Source organism: Prinia subflava, chromosome 12 (genome assembly GCF_021018805.1).
Source record: "Prinia subflava isolate CZ2003 ecotype Zambia chromosome 12, Cam_Psub_1.2, whole genome shotgun sequence".
NCBI lineage: Eukaryota > Metazoa > Chordata > Aves > Passeriformes > Cisticolidae > Prinia > Prinia subflava.
Genome location: NC_086258.1, coordinates 2804841 through 2825587, shown reverse-complemented (window position 1 = coordinate 2825587; position 20747 = coordinate 2804841). Strand labels below are relative to the sequence as shown.

General features: G+C 50.7%; 1 protein-coding gene across 1 annotated transcript; it reads left to right on the top strand.

Annotated features, from left to right (window-relative positions):
- The first annotated feature begins 420 nt into the window (after positions 1 to 420).
- Positions 421 to 20667, top strand: LOC134557056 (tumor necrosis factor ligand superfamily member 8-like). Its single transcript, XM_063409673.1, has 4 exons — positions 421 to 1581; positions 8927 to 8972; positions 19229 to 19297; positions 19874 to 20667. Exons 1-4 carry the CDS (start codon positions 1387 to 1389, stop codon positions 20263 to 20265), a joined length of 702 nt encoding a protein of 233 aa, XP_063265743.1. The 5' UTR covers positions 421 to 1386; the 3' UTR covers positions 20266 to 20667.
- Positions 20668 to 20747: the final 80 nt, after the last annotated feature.

Genomic DNA, 20747 nt, shown 5'->3' with positions numbered 1-20747 from the left:
GTTTCCAGATGAATCTCACTTGAGTTCTGTGCAAAGCCAGGGTGGTAGTCCCGGGCCAGGACAGGACAGAAGTGAGCAGGAATTCCCTGGATGCAGATAAACCTGGGATTACAGACCCCCTCTGTGGGCACATCCCAACCTCTGCATTCAGCTACTTCAGTGTCACCATTTCCTTTTTGCCTAGAACTTGAACCCTGCATCATAAATGTATTTCTGACAGATTTCTGTGAAATTCTTCATTGAAAATCTCACCCAGATATCTCCAGACCTCCACAGACAAGGGTAGTCATAGAATTATAGAATATCTTGATCTGGAAGGGATCTGTAAGGATTGAGTCCAACTTCCTGCTCATCCCAGGAGTGCCTAACATGATCTCCTGTGACCAAGAGGATCATCCAGAGGCTCCTTCACCCTTGGGCAGGGTTGGTGCTGTGGGGAGCCTGTTCCAGTGCTCAGCCACCCTTTCAGGGAAGAGCCTTTCCATAATGTCCCCTCTGACCTTCCCCTGATGCCGAACCTTCCCTCCTGTGCTGTCCTGCTCACCAGAGGGGACCAACAGCTCCTGCCCTGCTCCCCTTCTCAGGAGGCTCTGGGCTGCCACCAGGTCCCTCCTCAGCCATCCCTTCTCCTCCTCAGCCATCCCTTCTCCTCAGCCATCCCTTCTCCTCCTCAGCCATCCCTTCTCCAGCCTGAACACACCAGGTCACCTCACATGTTCCTCCTATCTCCTGTCCTTGGTGCCTTTCCACCACCCTGGCTGCCCTGCCCTGGACACACCCGCAGAGTCCGATGTCCTTTTCCTGCCGAGCTGCCCAAAATGCTCCGAGCACTGCAGGTGGGGCTGCAGCAGTGCGGGGCAGGGCAGGTCCGGGCAGGTCCGTGCCCTCCCTGCCTCCCCTGCCGGGGGTGCCGTGCCCGGGGCACCCCAGGGGCTGCCCGGGGGGCACCCATGGGTGCAGCGCCCCGCGGGAGCCAGCCGAGCTTTCAGCGCTCGGCAGGAAGGCACAGCTCGGGGCGACTCCCTGAGCCCGACGGCAGCCGCAGCCGGTGTAAAATGAAAGAGGATTTGCATTTCTGCCCATTGCACGGGGCGGGGGATGGCGGTGCCACTTCACCGTGTGACATCAGAGCCCCGGGTGCGCGCAGGACCTCGGCCGAGACAGCCCTGGGCGAGAAGATGAGGGAAGCTCCTTCCCCTGCTCACGGCCCCGTCCTGCCTCACGCCCCCGGGGCCCTCTCGCTTTGTGCAGCGAGTGATGAAGTTTTTTTTTCCATATCACATGAGCCAGGATGAAGGGGGAAAATCCTGCCAGGAGCAGAGATGGGCTGCAACTTGAACCCGACCGAGGGGAGACACGGAGCGGTGCCTGGAGAGCTATATAAGAATGTGCCGGGCACAGGAGCAAACACTTTCTCAGGAGAAGGACTCGCATGAATCAGCCATGAATGTGAATGAAGACACTGCTTCCAGGAGGCCTGGAGCCACTAACAGAGTCTGTTTGTATTTCATCATCGCCATCCTGGGTGTGTTGCTCGTCTTTGCCTTGGCCACCATCATGGTCCTGGTCGTCCAGAGGACGGTAAGAGATTGATTCATTGCTCCTCTCCTTCTTCTCTTTTTCTTTTCTTCTTCTCTTCTCTTCTTCTTCTCTTTTTCTTTTCTTCTTTTCTTCTTTTCTTCTTTTCTTCTTCTCTTCTTCTCTTCATCTCCTCTCCTCTCCTCTCCTCTCCTCTCCTTCACCTTTTCCTTCTCTGGCCAGAAGAACAGTTCCTATCTCTGTTATAAATGCACACACACATGAATGAGGGGAAAGATGAAACACAGATGAAAGAACTTCAGAAAAAGAGGACCTTTCTCCATAGACAACATTTATTCTTGGCAGTTCCCACTCTGTCAATGGAAAGACAAAGCTCCTGATCCAGGGTGCGGAGCAGCCTCTGTCCCCCCTGGTTTGAGGTGTGTCTGCTGTTGGTTCTTTGGAGAGCAACCAGTGTTTGAGAGGGTTTGGTGTGGTCTGGTGCTCTGAAATGGACTGCAGCAGGGGACATGCCACAGCTCTGTGTGACACCCCGTGCTGCTGCCTGCTGAAGAGGTGAGGCAGAGTCCTGAAGCACCCAGGGCAGTGGAGGGTGCCAAGGAACTCCCTCGTGCCCCCTGTCCCCTCAGTCCTGCCTTGGGTCTGATTTTTAATGCACAGCCAGAGTTGTAGAAAGGGTATCAGTGACACAAGGTCACACACAAACAACTTTTCCCTCTACCAACAGTCGCGTTAACTTCTTAAAATAAAAGATTGCTCTCGAATAGATCTGGGGTTGATGGAGAACCAGTGACAGCCAGGGCAGAGATAGATGGTTGTGAGGATAAAAAGTGAATTTCTAACCTTGTAGGGGCACTGCCATCAACTTTACCAAAGTAAAATGGCAGGTTAGAAGTTTTATAGGCTCTGAAATCTTATTGCAAAAATCGAAGTGCTGAGGTACCCCCACTACTGTTCATAGAGGGAAAGCTGCAGCACAGGGCTGCTGGAGGAACTGGCCATGGAAAACAAAATACGACGCTTGAACTCAATATTTTCTCTAGCCAAATTTACCCTGTGCAATTTGTGTGCCCGTGTATGCACATTACCCAGAAATTAAACCAGGAAGGCTTGACTGATACTCCTTCAAGAGAGGAATCATTTACCTGTAATCAGTGTTCTCCCAAAAGAGAAGCACTTTGAGGACAGTTAACATGAGACATGGGGCTTTTTAAGTGAGAAATAGTGGGATATCAGGGGAAATCTTTAAAATAACAGTCTAGGTAATTACAGACTTGCCACAGCTTTGCTGTATAATGAGGCTTTCATTTGTACTGATTATGGAGGCAAGCATTAAATCACCTCTCCATCAGGATAAAGCAGTTACAGGAGTTGCCAGAGGAACAAGATTGCTGAAAGAGCCAAGGTTTTGACTTAAAAGAATGATGAAACCATTGCAGCTGCTTTGAAAACGAGCTTGGCTGAAGGAGGAAATATGAAGCTGAGGGGTGTGAGGAACAAATAAAATCAAGCAGCAATTTTACTCTCTGAGGAGAGTTTGGCAGTGAAACACAGATTGTGTTTTGCTCTCGGGGAGTTCAGAAGCAGAGCAGTCACTCCCATCTGTGGCTGCTCCTGAGCCCCCAGAGCAGAGAACCAGTGTTGGTTCTGTGGGACAGGTTCCACAGGGAGCTCCAGGCTCCCTCCAGACCCCGCTCAGCTCCTGGCTGCACTGTCAGAGTGAGGGGGGCACAGAATCTTTTGGGAATCAGCTGTGGTTGGGCTGAGCATCTCCAGCACTGCCTGCCAGGACCTGCGGGGCTGGGGAATCCTGTGCAGCCTGAGTTGCTGTAGGGATCACAGCATCACCAGCTGACTTTTTAATTTTCTTTATAACTGTGACAAAATCCCCAACACTTTGTGTGATCATCTCCTTGGGGCAATCAGGTTTTCCCTCCAGATGTTTTCAGCTGGATTGTGTGACTGGTCCCTGAATTCAGGGGCAACTTCACACCCTCCTTGTGCTGGGCTTTTATTTCTCTCTGCTCCAAGGGGAGTTTGAGGACAAGGCAGGGCTTGGACCCTGGGGTGCCACAGCATTAAGAGGCTTGGTGACAAGATCACACTGTCCCTGCCCCCAGCACAGGCTTCCTTTTGATGAATTCATAATTGCCTCATTTAAGTTGAAGGAAGACAGACTGGCAAAGGAAAATCAAACTCTGCAGAAACCAGGCACTTGCAACCCCCACAATCTGGGTGCTCCAAAGAAGGGAAACTAAGAAGGGGAAAAGGCAACTATGATTCAAAGCTGCTTCTCTGAATCCTACAGCACCTCTAGCAGACATTATCACACCTCCCCACTTTCCAGCACCCAAGAAATTTCCTTTACGCCTTGTTTTTAAGAAGGGTGGCACAACACCTCAGTGCCACATCTAGGAAGGGTCAGTTTTAGAGGTAAACTCTGATTTTTTGGAAATATTTGCAGTGCTAAAATCAGATCATTTCTTCAGCTTTTATCTGCAGAACCACTTAGCTTCAGGCCATTGTTGATCTTTCACAGGTGACTCAATTTTGCTCTGGAATGAGAACAGTCTCTGTAAGGTGGTCTGGAGCCATAATTTTTCTTCTTAACACTGTTTATAAGTGTGTTAAACCCCCCACCCTTCTGCCTGCTGGATATATGTGTATATAACATCTCTGGAGATATTTGTGTGTAGAGAGAGAGAGATGTGAAACCAGTGACAGGAAGGGCTGGAAAATGTCATTTTAAGGCACACAGACCCTCACAAGTCTGCTGCTGTACAGGAAGGCTCATCAGGCACTTGGGCCTCCCATTACAAATTCTGTGTGAACGTTCAGAGTCCATGATCTGGGTTAGTCCATCACTGCCCTGGATTTTGTAGACTTCATGTATTGAACCTCTAAATTGTGTGGGAAAACCTTTTTATCACCAGTGTGGTGAATAGTAAAGGTCAGAGCAGGTTTTGCTATTTGCTGATCTGCTCTTCAAGGCTGTTAAAGAACCTTTAGCAGTAGGTTTGTGATTGACTCATAGAGCACCCAGCACAATCCTGCAATATTTATTGGGGTTTTATGTCTCCTTAAAACTCATTTTGGCTCTGGGTGCCCCACTCAGGCAACGCCCTCTTGGGGCAACCCTGACAGACAGGAAAATAAAATAAATCTTTAAAAAATAAAATTAAAATACTGAAAAAATCCTCTAAAAGCAGATTTCCTACTCATTGAGCACTCAGGAAATCCACTAAGGCATTTTAGGAGAACATTGCCCTGGCCCAGCTCTTGCTGTGGGTGTTCTGTGCAGGGACAGTCACCTGCCCCCTGGAAGTGCCACTTGAACAGCTTTGGACAGCACAGGAAAAACTGATTTTCAGCCAGGGCTGTTTCCTGTGAGGCTCGTTCTCAGATGAGCTGTGGGGACAGTGCTCTGCTTTCTGGGTTGATGTTCCTAGACATTCCCCTCGGGGCGGCCATTCCCCGAGGTGGTGAAATCTTTCCCCAGGGTTGCTGTTCCTTAGGTATTTCTTTGGGGTTGCTGTTCTTTAAGATAATAAGGTTTTCTGTCTTCTCTTTGCCCTGAGCGTTTCACACCGAAGGCAGAGACGACACTGGGAGTCCAGCAGCTCAAGTTATCAAGGTTGTTTATTTCATATTATCTAACAGTTCTTGTTCGGCTTTGCAAGGCGTCCCCAGCAAAGCAAGACACGCCGTTGGACTGGCGCTGGGCTGCCGCTGGACCGGGGCGGATCAGAGAGCCCCGTACCTTATGTACCGTACCCCCGACCCAACCACAGTCCAAGACGTATTTATTGTTTACAGAACATTACCAATACTAACTTGCTACGCTAACATGTCAGTTCTATTCTAAACCAATCTCTAAAGTCCAAATCAGCAAAAGATGGGGGATGAGAACAAGAACAAGGAAACTAGGGGCCACTCCCCAATTCCTCCATCTTGTCCTCTCAGCCCCGTATACTATGAATCCTAATCTCTATATTTATACTCTATAACAAACTACTATCTACTTCTAAATTCTTAGGATCTGTGATTCTTCCTTCATGTGAGCATTCACTTCCATGGATAGAAGCCAGAATCAGAGTCCTTCTGGGCTCTGTGGGAGGCTGGCTGACCCCCTTGTACAGATCCCAGACCCCCCTGTACAGCCCCCTGACTCTCCAGGGCTGTCAGAGAGATCCCCTAGACTCCAACACTCTGCTTTCAGCACTTTTCATGTCCAGCTGCAGCCTTTGCCTCCTGGCACCTCAGGAGGAAGTGCCCCCACCTTCTTCCCCAGCCAGGGCTGGGTCACAGAACAAACCCCAGAATCACTGAGGTTGGAAAAGACCTGCAGGATCATCAAATCCAACCTGTGCCTGATCCCCATCTTGTCCCCAGCCCAGAGCTCTGAGTGCCACCTCCAGCCCTTCCTGGGACACCTCCAGGGATGGGCACTCCAAACCCCCCTGGGCAGCCCCTGCCAAGGCCTGAGCTCCCTTTCCATGGAGAAATTCCTCCTGAAATCGTGATGGTTTGAGGCTGAGGAGAAACATGGGAGAGCCTTGGGGCTTCTTCTTAAACTGGAGAATTTCCTTTGAGGGCAGGGGACCAAAGAGCTCTTCCCACAGAGCTGCCATGTGCAGATGCTCTTGGAGAGCCCTGGCCCAGCTCCCCTGAGCCCAGGCCCATTTTGGGGAATGTGGTTTGGGGGAATTTCCTTGGACTTTCTAGAGGTCGATAAAGACTTCACAGAATCCCAGACTGGTTTGGGTTAAAAGGGGCCTTAAAGCTCATCCCACCCCACCCCTGCCATGTCAGGGACACCTCCCACTGTCCCAGGCTGCTCCCAGCCCTGTCCAGCCTGGCCTTGGGCACTGCCAGGGATCCAGGGGCAGCCACAGCTGCTCTGGGCACCCTGTGCCAGGGCCTGCCCACCCTCCCACTGGTCAGAGGTGTCTGGTTCAATGAACATTCACTGCTGTGACCCAGGAATTTAGAATGACCCTTTATTCTACCTCAGCTTGAGAACATTTCTTGTAAAATGATTAAGGGAAAGAAGAAATAAATCACTTTCACTGGCACTTGATTAGCATTTTCCCTAATAAAGCAAACTCAAATTATTCTGCTTGCTGAGTAAAGACTGAGCTCCTTCATCACCAGCCCCCAGATTGCCCCAGACAGGGTGAAATGTGTTGTCTTGAATTTTTTCTGAGCTGGCACTGGAGAATTTAATCTGTTTGGGCTCCTCCTGTGTGCCTCTTTGCATTCCAAATTACAGCATTACATGCGATATTCTTGCTGCTGGAAAAGAATACCAGTAATATTTCAAAGGAAGTCTTAAAGGTTTAATTCAGTATCTACTCAATTGTCACTAAAATAAATTGCTTTGTTGTGTGCTGGTTTTACTCTCTGGGAGCCTTCCCAAGTGAGAACACAATGCCTTTAGTCCATTTGAATTTTGTTTTTATGCCCTGAGCGCAGAGCAGGCTCTGAGCCACCAGCAAGGCAAACACCTCCCTGCCAGATTTCATTGAGTGCAATCTCACTGGGGGCAGAGCATCCTTTTCCTGTCACCTGAAATATCCTCAATTCTCCACAGAGAGCAGGAATGTTCAGATATTGCACAGAATATTCAGATATTGCACTGAACAGCAACACCTCCCTGTGCCCTGAGTGTGTGTGAGACAACAGCCCAGGGCAGGGGCAAAGGAAGGGGCTGAGAGGTCCTGGCAGAAATTCCTGGGGGTGTTTTCAGCCCAAATCCTGCTCAGTTTAACATTTGGTGATCCGTGATGAGATCCATGAGAGTCCCCAAGGGAGGGTGTTGTGTCAGGGACAGAAAACTTGGAAAAAAGCTGGTTTTTTTCAAATGCCATCTCTGGGTTCCTGTTGTTCCTGCACAGCTCAGGAAGGTCACCTGCAGGAGTATTGGCTCAACAGGTGACTCTGCCATGCCTGAGACAGGTGTGGGCAGAGAAAATGAACAAATTACAGCTCTCCACATCCCCAGAGAATCACAGAACCATTTAAATTGGGAAAGAGCCCAAAGATCAGTGAGTCCAACCATGACCCTGTCACTGCCCAGCCCCCTGGGAGCAGCTCTGCCACCTCTGGACACAGCATTTGGCATCAGACCAAGGATAACAACTCTGCTGGGAGCAGATGCAGCTCCACACTTCACTGTTGCTCAAAACATGGCCACGTGAAGCCAAAATCTAATTAAAAACCTTCCTAAACATTTAAAAATAGAACATTAACTGCCACAAACAGACCCAGCACAGCTTTTCTCCCTGTCCCACCACTTTCCTTCTCCCCACCCCACGTGTTTATCCACTTCACACACAGAAGTGAGGGCTTTGTGCTGTAACACTGCTATGGATGAAGCTCTTCCCACCACAGGGGTGCCCAGTTTCTCCCAGGAGATCTCACATGGTCTCTTAAAGCTGGTAGAGCTTCCCAAATTTCTCTTTGCTGGATGTCCTGGTGGGTCACTGAACAGGCCCTCCAGGGAAGTGCTCAGGGCACTGAGTGTGACAGGGCTGAAGGAGGAGCTGGAAAAGGGTTTTAGTCCCATTGTTTCACTTTAGGTTTGTGAGGGGCAGGGAAAAGAACTTAATGATCCTGATGGAACCCTCCCAACTCCAGACACCAGTGTGCTGAGCTGGGACTGGCCTGATTAGCCTGCACAATTAGCCCAGATAATTTGTAGCTGTGTGTGAGGCTGAGAAAAACCCACTCCCTGACACTGAAATCCCTGTGGGATCACCCAGAGTGAGACTGAAGGGATGTGACACACAGAGGGGAGCGCCCAGTGCTCCTCAGCTGTTCTCAGGGAGAACATTTCACTCCTTGAGGACACTGCTGGACGTTTATGAGCTGCCAGGCACCCTGGGGTGTGTGTCTGGGTGACAGCAAGGTGTCATCAGAGGAATCCTGCTGCAGCTCACCCTGGAGCTGGCTTTCTGGGAATTTCTCAGGTCATGCTGATTGAGGACAATTTCCTGTGCCATTTTCACCCTTGGATTCACATCTCAGCAAGCAGCAGGAGGAGAGGTGAGGCAGGACATCACTGTCCTGCTCAGACCTGTTTGGGGCTCCACAGCTTTAATGACCTTTCCCAGGCACTTGGCTCTCCAGGCTGTGCAGTCCCACTGTCTCCTGCTCTCTCCAAGCCTTGCAAACCACAGAGAGGGACTTTTAGGACTTGTGCTTCTGGGAGAGCCCCCACAGAACCCACATCATTTTCTTACTGCACTGAGAGAATCTGGCTGTGTCAGAAATGTCCATTTTCTATGTTAGAAAAAACCAGAAATGTTTCAGATCCACAGTCGAATATGAAATGTGTATTTCCTATTCCCAGAATAATCCATTTCTTCTCTTTCTTCTCTTTCAGGCAGCTGATCCTGCCATGGAGGGCATCAAAAAACCCATCAGGACAGGTAAGAGCCCTAAACAATACAGACAATTTGTCGTATCTGTAATGCAAATACTGCCCAGGGTCACAAGTAAGCCAACTGTGCACATCTTCACATTTCCAATAAGGGCTCCTCTTGGTGAAGAGCCAAAGTAGTGGGGGAAAAAAAAAGAAAAAGAAAAAGCTTTCAAATTACTCAGTACATCCAAGAACCAGTGCATGGCTGAGGAAATAACAAATATTTCTGACTGTGTGTGCCCTGGGGTGTCTGTTCAAAAGAGCTTTTTGCCATGAGATGTGAACATCATTCTGATTTTAAGGTCTTATTTTTAGTGCTGGCTCTCGCAAATGTGTGTAAAGTCCTCGTCTTCATGAGGGGTGAAAATGTGTTCCTCATATTCCAAAACAGCTCCTGCTTCAAGGGGGAAAGGGAGAAGAATGGGTGGGTCGAGAAGGGACACAGAGAGAAGGCACAGAGTACGGGATTGGAACAGGCAGAGTGTGAGCACAGGGAGCCTGAAATAAGAAAATCTAACAGGGACAATTCACCAAGATCCTGCTTTGCCTTGGCATAACTCAGGAGCACGTTCCTGTCCCTGGCACTGCCTCTCACGGCTCTCAGCACCAGGGTTTGAGTCCCGCAGAGCAGGTTCAGTCCCGGAGGGCAGGAGGTGCCACTGCCCCCAGCACAGCGGGAAGTGAAGCCCCATCTGGAGGTGGAGCAGAATGGGAGATTGGAGAAAACTGGGATTGTCCAGCTGGAGCAGCCTGAGGGCAGAGCTCCCCGGGGCTGCAGCTCCTCCCGAGGGGCAGCTCCAGCTCTGCTCTGGGACAGGGACAGCACCCAGGGCACGGCTGGAGCTGGGCCAGGGCAGGCTCAGGCTGCAGAGCAGGGAAAGGTTCTTCCCCCAGAGGTGCTGGCACTGCCCAGGCTCCCCAGGGAATGGGCACGGCCCCGAGGCTGCCACAGCTCCAGGAGCCTTTGGACAGCGCTGCCAGGGATGCCCAGGGTGGGGTTGGTGGGGTCTGTGCAGGGACAGGGGCTGGGCTGGGTGATCCTGGTGGGTCCCTCCAGCTCAGGATGTTCTGCAATTCCTTGATTCCAACTAAGATGAGCCCAAGGTCTGGAGAGTCCCAATCCCACGATCACCTTCTCTGCAGCTGCATTTTTGCAGCATTTGGACACCATTTACTCCGTTTTGGGTAGCTTTGAGTCCGTGGCTCTCCCATACCGGGTTTGTTTCACAGCCCACAGCTCCCACAGCACTCCCTGCGTGTCCCACTCTTCCTGACAGCTTCACATCTTGCCTGACCACCCCTTTGTCATGTTTTAAAATTCCTGTAACCTGGAGGAATTTTCTTTTCTCTTAGGCTCTCCCTAAGGCACTCTAAACACACACACTGCTCTCACTCTAGCAACCTAAGCATCCCCTTAAATCTTCTTAAGTCTTTCTCACGTCTTTTTGTGCTTTATTTTGTGCCTGAAGAGGCTCGGAAATAGAGCAGGATCTGAAGGTATGGAACTTTATGATCCACAGAGGTTGTACCTGTAGGTCAGCACTTTTCAAAGCAAAGCACAAGGGGTAGGGGCATTCCTAGGGCAGGGAGAGAGATGTCACTGGTCCAAAAGTCCATTTATAGTTATATGTTTTATATTTATATTTATATTTATATTTATATTTATATTTATATTTATATTTATATTTATATTTATATTTATATTTATATTTATATTTATATTTATATTTAAGAAAATCATATATGTATATACACATATATACCATATAAAACTATATGTAGCAATCATATATATGTCATATATTTAGATATATATATATATGTGTATATATATATGATTTTATTTTAGCTCAAGCAATTTGTGCAGTTGTTTTTTCTCCTCACCAGCAGCTGGCAGGTGCCGGGTAGGAGCAATGTGCTCCTCCAGGAATGGCCAGGCTGTTGTTTCATCAGCCAGAACATTTCTGTCCTTAGGTCCATATCAACCCCAGGCATTCTCTTGCTCTGAACTGCCAAATTCTGCTGCTCAGTCTGAGATGATGCCATAAGTGAAGGATGAGAGGGGGGCTGACAGTGAGAGCCCACATCAGCAAGAGCTGCTGCAAGCTGGTTTTAGTGGATTTAATGCTCTCCCAGCCCACCCCTCCGTGCCCATCAGTCTCTATTGGAGGGCAACAGAGCATTCAAGTGGGAGCAGTTGCCAGGGCCTTTTATTTTCCTCTTGAAATGCATAAAGCAGAGCTTATTAATTAATATACCCAGTGGGTAATTTACTGAGAGCCCCTCACAGGGAGCTCTATCAGCTGCTGCCTGCTGGCAACCAAGCAGGGGCTTGTGGCAACTGCTGCCAGGAGACAGGAGCAGGGGAACACTCAGCTGGGGACTGTGCTGAGGCTGGAGCTGCTCTGCCTTTGGATTTGGATCCGTTCTGCCTCCCAGGCAGCCCAGATGGAACTTGGGTGTGGTTTGTAGCCATGAACCAGGGCCCCAGCACTGCCTGGCTGGCAGCTGGGTGCTCAGCCTGGCTCCAGCCCTGTGGCAGTGCCAACGCCTCAGGGATGCTCTGGGGGGCACAGCCCCATCCCTGGCACTGTCCAAAGCCAGGCTGGACAGGGCTTGGAGCAAGCCGGGATAGTGGGAGGTGTCCCTGGGCTTGGATGAGCTCTAAGGTCCCTCCCAATCCAAACCATCCCTGGATCCTGTGACACAACAATTCTCAGCAGAGACTTCACTGAGATGCCAGCAGGCACAGCCCGGACCCAGCCACAACACTGAGTTAATTGGGTCCTATTAAAGCAGGAAAATGCAATGATTTAATCTAAATCTCCGAGGAGATGATGTCCTATTGTTAGCTAAACACCAGTGGGCACTAAAGCAGATTTATGGGATGTTTCCAGCCCTGACTCAGCTGTCAGGGCCCAGTGGATGGGTGGCAGGAATCCACAGGCACAGGCTGAGAGCTGTGCAGTGTCAGCTCATTAAATGTTCGTGTGAAAAATGGGATCAGTCTCCTCAAACCCTCCGTGCCACTGTGAGTGCAGCACCTGAGCAACAGGGGGAAGGAATTAAATCCATCACAAACTAAGTGTTTGGGAAATGTTCTTTCTGTGGAAGCATTTCTCTGCAGACACTCATTCCCATTTCACAAATAAGAAATCAGGTATTAGTGTGGATCTGAGGGGTTTTGTTATGTTCATTTTTTAGAGGGAAAATGAACTCACAGGCAAATTGATGACCTGGAAAGGTACAGCCCTCATCATCTCCTTGCTGGCCTCTCCGAGCCTCATTTCACTGGGAATTGTATAATCCTGGGCTGATGGCTTTTCTTGTTATTTGAGCTGCAAAGATTTGGTATCAAAATATCTTCTCATTTACAAAAGGGAAAAAAAAACCCTGCAGATACAAATGAACACACACACACATATTAATTATAGGTATTTTTCTCTAGCACTGTACAGACCAGGAAAAGAAATTTGGCACCCCACTCTCAGTTTCAATGGGAAATAGGTTCCCAAATAAAAATCTGGCTCTGAGAAATTAATATAATACAGGTGACAATCACAAACCTGCAACGGTAGAGAAAATCAGGCTGAGGGCAATGAGCCAAGGAGCCTTTTCAGATTTGCAGCAATGTCTCAGAGGGCAGTTTGGCCTTCTGCAAATAAATCTGGTCCCAGCACTATGAGGAGCAGCTGAGGGAGCTGGGGAAGGGTCTGGAGCCCCAGGAGAGGCTGAGGGAGCTGGGGAAGGGTCTGGAGCCCCAGAAGAGGCTGAGGGAGCTGGAAAGGGGCTCAGCCTGGAGAAAAGGAGGCTCGGGGGGACCTTGTGGCTCTGCACAGCTCCTGACAGGAGGGGACAGCCGGGGGGGTCGGGCTGTGCTCCCAGGGAACAGGGACAGGAGGAGAGGGAACGGCCTCAGGGTGGGCCAGGGGAGGGGCAGGGTGGACACCAGCAGGAATTTTGCCATAGAAAAGGAGATAAAACATTGGCAGGAGCTGCCCAGGGAGGTTTGGAGTGCCCATCCCTGGAGGTGTCCAAGGAAGGGCTGGAGGTGGCACTCAGAGCTCTGGGCTGGGGACAAGGTGGGGACCAGGCACAGGCTGGATTTGATGCAGGCACAGATTGGATTTGATGATCCTGGAGTTCCTTTCCAGCCTCAGTGACCCTGTGGTTCTGTGATGACATTGCAGGGCATTAGACACCAACTCCACTGCAGTGGGCTCCTCAGAAATGGATATTTCACACTTGGCCATAAAGGTTTTTCCTCTCTCAGCCTCAGCCCAGGGCGGTGTCTGTGTGCACCAGCGTGACCCTGCCTGAGGTCGGTGTGCCCTGGGAGGCTGAGGCAGAGGAGCTGTTTCTCAGTTTGATAAATCCGGGCAAGCCTGGGCTTGCAAATGCCTGAAAGAGTGCAGAAAATGCTAGAAAAGAGCTTGTAAATGCTAGAAAGAGTGCAGAGCCCTCCTGCAGGCCAGCACCAGAGGAAATGCACCACACACCTCCAGGGTGAGTTCATCACAGGGGGGGTGATTGGTACTGCTCACAATGTTCAGTGTTGGGTCTTCCCTCTCTCCAAAACTTAAAACACCAGCTATGTGTGAATATATTTATATATGTACTAATATACACTCACACATATATATATGAATACTTCATGATATTATGTGACCTTTGCTACACTGACAAGCAGGCAGAAATTTGAAGAGTTTTGACCTAAAATTCCACAGGTTTGGCAGTGTTCAGGTGTGCAGTGAGGAATTCATGAGAGGTTCTTCCTAATTTTGGAGGGGGGAAGGGATTTTTCTTTAATTTCTGGTTTTGGAAGGAGATTTGGCAGCTGAGTTCAGTCCCCTTCAGAGCAGAGTGGCAGTCCTGGGGCTCTCGGTGTGTGTGTGACAGGCACAGGCAGGAGCAGAGCCCAGAGCTCTGTCACGGAGCCCAGGAGGGGATGTCACCCAGCTGCCACTTGTCACAGCACCACAGGCTGGGCCAGTCCTTTGGCTGCTGCTTGCAGGGCACTGAACTGGCAGGAGAGAGTTAAAATTAGCTACAGGGACTTCAGCAAGTGACTGCTGAGATTAAAATGAAGCAAATTCTACTAACTCTGGCTTGCTGACAGAGATGTGTGACATCACCTGGCCTAATTCCATAAGCACTGAATTCCACGGGGGTTACAGAGGAACCGAAAGCTGTTTGCTGCCTGCTTTTACTCCTTGACTTCATGAAATAATTCAGGGTTTTGCCCTGCTCCCGTGCCTGCCCACACTCAGCCCCCAGCCAGAGGTGATGCTACCCCCGTGGCAGTGGAATGTCACCAAGGGATGGCTGGGACCAGGACAAGCCTCAGGAGCCCCACTCGAGGGGTTTTCCATGTCTGGGCAGCAGCACCTTCCATGCTGACAGAGCCACTTTCAGCTCGTGGTTTCAGTGCCCTTTGCTGGTGCTCCTGTCAGAGCCACCTCTGAGGTGGGGAAACTGAGGCAGCCAGCAGAGAGAACTTTCCCCAGCACAGTCACATCCTCTTGGACCTGTCTGGCAGCAGCCCATGTGTCCTGGTGCCCCTGAGCCCTTGGCTTCCTCCTGGCTGCACAAGGTGCTGCTGTGTTTGGATGCTCTGAGAGATTCCAGGGGTTCATTTTGCACCTCGGGGGGAAACCCTGAGGGCTCAGTGAAATTGCAGCTTCTCTGAGATCCAGTCCACAGTCCCATTCCACAGGCCCATTCCACACCCCCAGTCCACAGTCCCATCCCACAATCCCAGTCCACAGTCCCATTCCACAGTCCTATTCCACAGTCCCATTCCACAGTCCTATTCCACAGTCCTATTCCACAGTCCTATTCCACAGTCCCATTCCACAGTCCTATTCCACAGTCCATTCCACACTCCCAGTCCATAGTCCATTCCACAGTCCATTCCACACTCCCAGTCCACAGTCCCATTCCACACTCCCGTTTCACAGCCCCTTTGGCTCAGTGAGGGAAAGCTGCATGAAGCTCCTGGAAACAGCCAGGCTCTTTTCCTCAGAGCTGCACCCTCTGGATGCCCATCCTACTATAAAAGGGCTCAAAAAGACAAAAATAAGTGATCTCCTGAAATCTTCTTTAGGGCTTCCCCTGAGAGCCCTCCCTGAGCAGCAGCTTCCCTTGAAGCAGCAGATGTGCAGTGCCTGTGCCTCACAGCACGCTCTGAAACCAGTGTGGTCTCCTTGGTCCTTAGCCCCAAATGTAGCTTTGTCTTTGCTCCTCCTTGCAGTGTTTTTAAGCTCATCTAATCCCACTGATTGCAGAGGGATTGCCTCTGATTTACACCATGGCTCGTGCAAAGCCAATTAGGCAACGTGAGCACATCCATCCATCAGTCCTGAAGCTCTGGTAATTTCAGCCTCTCTTGGCTTGAGCTGAAATGTTTCAGATAAAAGAATTAACTTGAGAAATAAGAGCAGAAAACAGCTACAAGCTGCCTCAGCAGAGTGAGGACTAGACCTGTCTCTCTAAAACAATTTTTTTTCCCATAATTTCCCTTCTGACTAATGCAGCTGATGTCACCAAATTTAAACGCAGGCGCACCAAACCTGCTGACACCAATAGATGTGAAGTACAGCTCTGGAAATGCAAAGTGCAGCCAGGTCAGTGAGGGGAGGTCTCTGGAGATGCCAAGGACACCCTGAGCAGCTCAGGCCCGCCAGGCTGGGCAGCTCTGGGCAGTTTCTGGGCAGGCTCAGCACTGGGCTTGGCACAGCTCGCAGGGCTCCAAAGGCTGCTTGTGCAGCAGGGGATTTTCAGCCTTTGGAGGGTAAACCCCCTCAATGCCACTGAGTTGCTGTAAATAATCTCTCCCTCCTGCAGGACACACGGAGTCTGAGTGGGCTTGGGATGCTGATTGTGTCACCAGACACTTGTTATCACCACAAGAGCTTTAGCTGAAATAAGGGCCAGAAGGGTTTTTGCCCATCCTGTGCCGTATCTCCACATCTCTGCAGTGCCTGTACCCTCACTAAAACTCTAGATTGACATGACTAACACCGGGAAAGCAGGCTTTGGTTTTTCTTTGGGGATTTCCAGAATGGTGAAGGGACTTTGGTACATGATTTACTCATTCTTGGAGAGCAGTGAGCTCCTGCTCACCACAAAAGTCTTTAAACTACAGAAATCGGAGAAAGATTGCAATTTTTTCAAGATAGCCACAGTTTCTGTCTCTAGTGAAAAGTGCAAAGGTTGCAATGCACACCTCACCAACCCCCTCCAGCCAGGGGAAATTGGGGGTGGGGACAGCTTCTCCTTGATTTATCCATCCTCATTATCAAGACTCCCTTAGAAATCAGGTCATGTAGATAGAGCAAGGGTCTGGAGATTTTAATCTCTTATCATTACCCCTAGTTTCAGGAATCCTATGAAGCTTAAGATCCTTATCCCACTCTGCATATAAATAGAGCTCTTGATAGAATAATGGAATCACAGATTCCATTCACAATTCACAGAATATCCTGAGCTGTAAAGAACCCACAGGATCACCCAGCCCAGCCCTGTCCTTGCACAGACCCCACCAACCCCACCCTGGGCATCCCTGGCAGTGCTGTCCAAAGGCTCCTGGAGCTGTGGCAGCCTCGGGGCCGTGCCCATTCCCTGGGGAGCCTGGGCAGTGCCAGCACCTCTGGGGGAAGAACCTTGCCCTGCTCTGCAGCCTGAGCCTGCCCTGGCCCAGCTCCAGCCGTGCCCTGGGTGCTGTCCCTGTCCCAGAGCAGAGCTGGGAGCTGCCCCTCGGGAGGAGCTGCAGCCCCGGGGAGCTCTGCCCTCAGGCTGCTCCAGCTGGACAATCCCAGGGCCCTCAGCTGCTCCTCATGGGCCCCTCCAGACCTTCCCCATCCCCGTGTCCCTCCTCTGGACACTCTCACACCTTTAGATCTTTCTTTTATTGTGACTCAAAACCTGCCCCAGGGACTGAGGTGAGGCCACACCAGCAGAGAGCAGAGTGGGACGTGTGAGGATCATGACACACAACATCCAATGTCGAGTTTTAGCGGGACCTAATTTTGTGCATTAGCTGGTCCTTCAGGGACCCTTGTAGGGTCAGGAACTGTGATATCAGTTTTATAAACCGAGTGCCAGGAAAACTTTGGAGTTTTGTGTACCCTGGGAGAGGGAGCATAATTTGATAAGACTTTACTGAAGACTTCCTGCTTTATTCTTGGTGTTCGGCTGTGGAATGAAACACAGAAAATTCCCAATTTGCCATCTGAGGTCCTGTGCACTTCCACAGCCACAGCGGGGCCAGGAGATGTAAAGGAGAGCAAATGCAAGGAGAAATAACCATTCACCTGTCAGGCTGCAGCACTGGGATATGCACTGCTTTCCTGGATCCAGACCTTGTCTGTGTGTCCATCCACCTGTGGACCTAGGGAACAATTCTGTGTCATACAGAATAAAGTGCAATAATCACAGAATCATTGACTGAATCCCAGAATGGTTTGGGACCTTAAATCTCATCTCATCCCCTACCATGGGTCAGGGACACCTTCCAACACCCCCGGCTACTCCAAGCCCCATCCAACCTGGCCTTGGGCACTGCCAGGGATGGATAATTAATGCCATTACCCGAACATCCAGTACGGTGGGAGGAAGAAAAACTTACAGAGAGGAGATGGAAGGCGGGAATGTGGAGGGAAAGGAGGTGAAATGAAAGGGGGAGAGGTGGGGAGCAGGGTCTGTGATGCAGGAGCTGGATCACAGCGATGGGACACCGGGATGCGGTGCCGGGATGCGGTGCCGGGATATGGGGGATGGGACTCGGCTCCTGAGTGCTGCGGCCGCCTGCAGTGCCGGGCACGGCCGTGCGATGGAGCCGTCCCCGCGGCCGTGGATGGAGCAATTCCTGCGGCCGTGGATGGAGCAATTCCTGCGGCCGTGGATGGAGCCGTCCCCGAGGCAGCGGGAGGGAATAATCCCCGCATCCCGTGGGATGGAGAATTTCCCGTATCCCGTGGGATAGAGCCGTCCCAGCATCGCGGAGGATGGAGCAGTCTCCTCATCGCGGGGGATGGAGCAATCCCGAGCCCCGTGGCATGGAGAAGTTCCCTCATCCCGTGGGATGGAGCAGTTCCCTCATCCCGTGGGATGGAGCAGTTCCCTCATCCCGGGGGATGGAGCAGTTCCCTCATCCCGGGGGATGGAGCAGTTCCCTCATCCCGGGGGATGGAGCAGTTCCCTCATCCCGTGGGATGGAGCAGTTCCCTCATCCCGGGGGATGGAGCCGTCCCCGCGGGCTGTGGCGGGGTAGCCCCGGCCCCTCCCCGTCCCGGCGCTTTGGATTTGGGGCATTCCCGGGACGCGGCTGCTGCCCCGGGATGTGCGGGGGGAGCGGGGCGGGAGCGGGGCCGGTTCGGCCCCCCCGGCTGCAGCTTTCGTGTGCCCAGAGCAGCTGTGGCTGCCCCTAAATCCCTGGCAGTGCCCAAGGCCAGGTTGGACAGGGCTTGGAGCAGCCTGGGACAGTGGGAGGTGTCCCTGCCCATGGCACTGGATGAGCTTTCAGGTCCCTTCCAACCCAAACCACTCTAGGCTTATACGAACAACCTAAAGTCCTGATGAAATCCACATTTTAACCGTGAGGGAACAGAGCAACATTCCAAAAGCACTCAGAGAGCCATTTTCACAACAATGTTCCACTTAAATGTTTAAAAGCTTTCTCTAATTGCACCACAAAAATAACTTGGTTAAATTCAGCTTACCTGCACATAATTTCTGTTTCAGAGAATCAGAGAATCTCAGACTGGTTTGGGTTCAGAAGGGACCTTAAATCTCATCTGGTTCCACCCCCCTGCCATGGCAGGGACACCTCCCACTGCCCCAGGCTGCTCCAGTTCCCAGTGTCCAGCCTGGCCTTGGACACTGCCAGGGATCCAGGGGCAGCCACAGCTGCTCTGGGCACCCTGTGCCAGGGCCTGCCCACCCTCACAGTAATTCCTCCTTGTATCTATTCCAAATGCACCCTCTTTTAATTTAAAACCATCACTCCTATTTTTAAGAAGCAGGGTTAGAAAATGAATTTTTACGGCTGAGAGCTGCAATCTGCCCGAGCTTTAGGTTGTTATAGATTTACCAGTTGAGTGACACTGCTCTGAATTCCCTGGGCAGATCAGATATTCTCAGCCAAGGAGTAAGAACCATGCTGAGAGTGGGGTACCAAGTGCTGGCTGCATTGTACAGTACCAAAAAAAAAAAAAAAGGAAAATGTTCAGGAGCAATGAGTTAATCTCTTGTTTTCTTCAGGGAACACCTTTGAAGATCATTTGAGGATCCTACAGAATGTCACACACAAGGGAGTTGCCTACATGAGAGGTCAGTGGGGAGTGCAGGGTGGGGGAAAAGGGTTGGGAAAGGGAAATTTCAGAGCTGTCTGAAAAGCTGCTCACATCATTCACTCTGGGTTTAGTGGCAAATAGCCTTTTTGTCCAAACGGGCATTTAATAGGAAAAAAATTCCTTAGCTCTCCTGGGATGTGGTTGGCAAACCCTCATCTGACCCTAGAAACCTTTTTTTAACTTGATAAAAATAAAAGGAAATAAAGATTTACATTGTGCACACTCACAGAGGAATGTACACCTCCATTAATGGTACAATCCCCGTGAACAGGGAAAGTACATGAACATACATCTCTATGAATTCCCTTCAGTGCCAAGTGGGGAAATAATGGAGAGGAACATTCATGCATTTCTCTGTCCTGGGATTTAAATCCTTGGGATTTTTAGTACCCCACCTGCAAGCTCCCAGCTCTTCCTAGGAGTTCTCCTGGAGTTTCCTGCAGGAACCACTGAGCAGGTGTCTCCCTTTGGCAGGAGGCCCTGCTGGAAGTGTCCTGGGGCTGAAGGGAGGTCCGTGGAGCTCAGAGCTAACAGCCCTTTGCTTTCCCTCCAGTGTCCAGCACAGTGAACAGCTCCAGGCTGAGCCTGGTGAAGAAGGGGCTCTGTGAGTCTGTCCAGTGCAAGAGCCAGGAGCTGGTGATCGAGAAACAAGGCGTCTACTTGATCTTCTGCCACTTGAACTTTCAGTTTCCCAAGTGCTCCAAGAGCCCCATCGACCTCAAGATTGAGCTCCTGGTGAACGGCACGGTGGTCAGGCAGACATTGTCCACGCTGTGCACGTCGGAAACGTGCCAGGACAAGACTTTTAAGACCTTGCTCCAGCTCCACTTGACACACCTGAAGGTGCACGACCGACTATCAGTGACACTGAGCCACCCCGAATTCCTCAATGACATTTCCCTCCCCAACGAAAACGTTCTGGGGGTCTTGAGGTACAGCGATTGACTGTGAGCAGCTCCCTGGCCTCCCACTGCTGCCCAGACCCTTTCTCTCAACACCAGTAGCCTGCTTTTACTAGGCACCACCTTGGTTTAAATTCCCCACCTCACCTCATCCCTAGGGTGAACAAGGGACTCTGTGAGTGTCCCAGAAAAAAAACACTGCGAGAGCCACACCTGACAGCTTCCCTGGCTCAGCTCCAGGTGGGATCGTTGGACTTTCCAGCACATAACCCACAGACCCAGCAAGGGTTCCTCAAAACAGTCTGTGCAAACACAGACTAAAACCCAGCCAGATCATGGCAAGAATCCACAATACGGAGATTTTTAGGTTCATAAACTGCCGGCACAGCGCCTGTGCTCAGGACATGGGGGAATCTGTTTATTTAAAAATCTGCTATTTTATGGAGCAGTGCTTTAACCTGGTCTTTCCAAAAACCCAACAGTCAAAGCTTTTCTTTACCACGGGAACACAACAATAACTCTGGA

Bases quoted from the DNA above. Each gene is read 5' to 3' on its own strand.
- LOC134557056 (XM_063409673.1), top strand. From the start codon at position 1,387: ATGTGCCGGGCACAGGAGCAAACACTTTCTCAGGAGAAGGACTCGCAT. The intron at 8,973-19,228 runs GTAAGAGCCCTA...TGTTTTCTTCAG, and splicing joins CAAAAAACCCATCAGGACAG to GGAACACCTTTGAAGATCAT. The intron at 19,298-19,873 runs GTCAGTGGGGAG...CTTTCCCTCCAG, and splicing joins GGGAGTTGCCTACATGAGAG to TGTCCAGCACAGTGAACAGC.